Raw genomic sequence first — 1,709 nt, 5'->3', positions numbered from 1 at the left:
ACACACACACACACACACACACACACACACACACACACACACACACAGACATCTGCTGGGCAGGGTTTCCCAAGACTTGAACCGAAAACTTCCTGACTCTGAGCCTGGCTCTCTTCCCAGGCTGCTGCTTCTCTGGAGGACATTGGGTGCCAGATAAACAGGTTTCCTGACAGTTTGACCATGGATAAATCTCTCAAGCTCTCAGTGCCCTTGGCAGCTCTCCAAGGTTATAGATTGTAGAGAAGGAGCCGACCTACATCAGTAGAGGGATTTCCCTCTTCTGGGAGAGCTCCTGAAGAAAGGAGCTCTCAAGTCCCTATCCCTATGTCCAGTTTTTAATTATCTTCACTTCCACATCTATCCCTCTCTGTGTCTGTATTTAGTGACCTAGACATTAGAACAAACTCTAAAAAGGAAAGGGGGCAAGAAAAAGGGGGAGGGAGAGATAATGCAGAAGGGAAAAGATGACTGGGGGTTGTGAGACAGAACCACCCCTTGTAGCCACATTCTGCCTCTTCTGCTTTTACTTCCTGAGGGACCACAAACAACTTACTTAGCTTTTCTGGGGCCTCAGTTTCCTCATCTATCAAATATTAAGTGGTTCAGTAGAGTGCCACATCCAGACTTGGGAAGAACTGAGTTCAAATCCAGCCTCAGACGCGTCCTAGTTGTGTGACCTTGGGAAAGTTACTTCACTCTGTTTGCCTCAGTTTCTTCATCTGTCAAATGAGCTGGAGAAGGAAATGGCAAAGCACAAAGCACTCCAATATCTCTGCCAACAAAACTGCACATAGTGTCACAGAGTCCGACACGCCTGAAAAATGACTTACCAAGAAGCGCAGGAAGCCTCCCGAGCCTCCGAGATCCCTTCCTACTCTCTCCCTACCGCACAGTATCTAACTCTTCTTTAGACGTCTCTAATTCCCTCCACAGCGCCTCCTATCTTCTCCCCCTCTGACCGTTACTGAATACCAGAGGAAGTAATCTGCACTTCGGGCTCCTTTTGTGTCCAGTCTAGGGGCATGGAAAGGGTGGGAGGGGACTTCTGGGGAAGGAATGAGGGAAGGGGGCACTGGGTGTCAGGGAATTAGGAAGAGGAGAGTCAAAGGGAGAGACTGGATGAGGAGGAAGGAGCTGGGAAGAGTCAGACCGGAAATTAGGGAGGATACCGGGAGAGGCTCCCCAGCTGGCTCCTTATCTTCCCCTGAATCCTCCGCCCTGCCTCCGGGAGTCGAGGCTACCTTTGGTGGTGCGGAGGTGGTGGGGAGAGGGAGGACGGCGGCAGGCAGTCCCCGGCCATCCGCCCCCAGACCCGGATTCTTACCACCAAGTAGGGTCTCTTCAGCATCACTCTCTGCGGAGCTCGGTCTCGCTGTCCCTAGCTCTGCAGAGCGCGAGTCTGTTCTTTTCTCTGAAGATAACGGAAAGTTAAAACAAAAACTGCAAACTTGTAGACGGGCAAAACGAAGCGCTCTGTGAAATGAACAGCCCGGCTCAGCCCCAGGTATGGCCACGACTGACAAATGTGAACGCAAAGCGAATGAATTCGTCCCCTGGATGGAACGCAAAGTGATGACTGTGTCCCGGGAATGGGTGTCTTTTGGTGCCTATGTAGACTCCCGAAGAGGGGCCCCGCCCAGCACTTCACAGTCCTACCCCCGAACCGAATTACCCCCCCGCCCTTCGCAGCTGCAGTCTGCGAAACCCTA

At 52.0% G+C, this 1,709-nt stretch overlaps 1 protein-coding gene across 2 annotated transcripts in view; it reads right to left on the bottom strand.

Annotated features, from left to right (window-relative positions):
• Positions 1-1,627, bottom strand: part of LOC138154217 (tumor necrosis factor receptor superfamily member 14-like) — a 51,909-nt gene extending 50,282 nt beyond the window's left edge. The window contains exons 1-2 of one of the 2 annotated variants that reach the window (XM_069078778.1): positions 1,325-1,435; positions 554-731 (exon numbers count right to left, since the gene is read on the bottom strand). Coding sequence is in view for 1 of the 2 variants with exons in the window: in XM_069078777.1 (XP_068934878.1) it covers positions 1,325-1,348 (24 nt within the window). In the remaining variant the exon portion in view is untranslated. Of the gene's footprint in view, positions 1-553; positions 732-1,324 lie in introns of both variants that reach the window. The other variant, XM_069078777.1, reaches the window with a different exon arrangement.
• Positions 1,628-1,709: the final 82 nt, after the last annotated feature.

The sequence above is a fragment of the Petaurus breviceps genome, unplaced genomic scaffold, assembly GCF_028583685.1.
Source record: "Petaurus breviceps papuanus isolate PSGF00001 unplaced genomic scaffold, PetGlider_PUasm1.0 91041, whole genome shotgun sequence".
Taxonomy (NCBI): domain Eukaryota; kingdom Metazoa; phylum Chordata; class Mammalia; order Diprotodontia; family Petauridae; genus Petaurus; species Petaurus breviceps.
The sequence above is the reverse complement of the archived record's forward strand: the minus strand, read 5'-3'. Positions and strand labels throughout refer to the sequence as shown.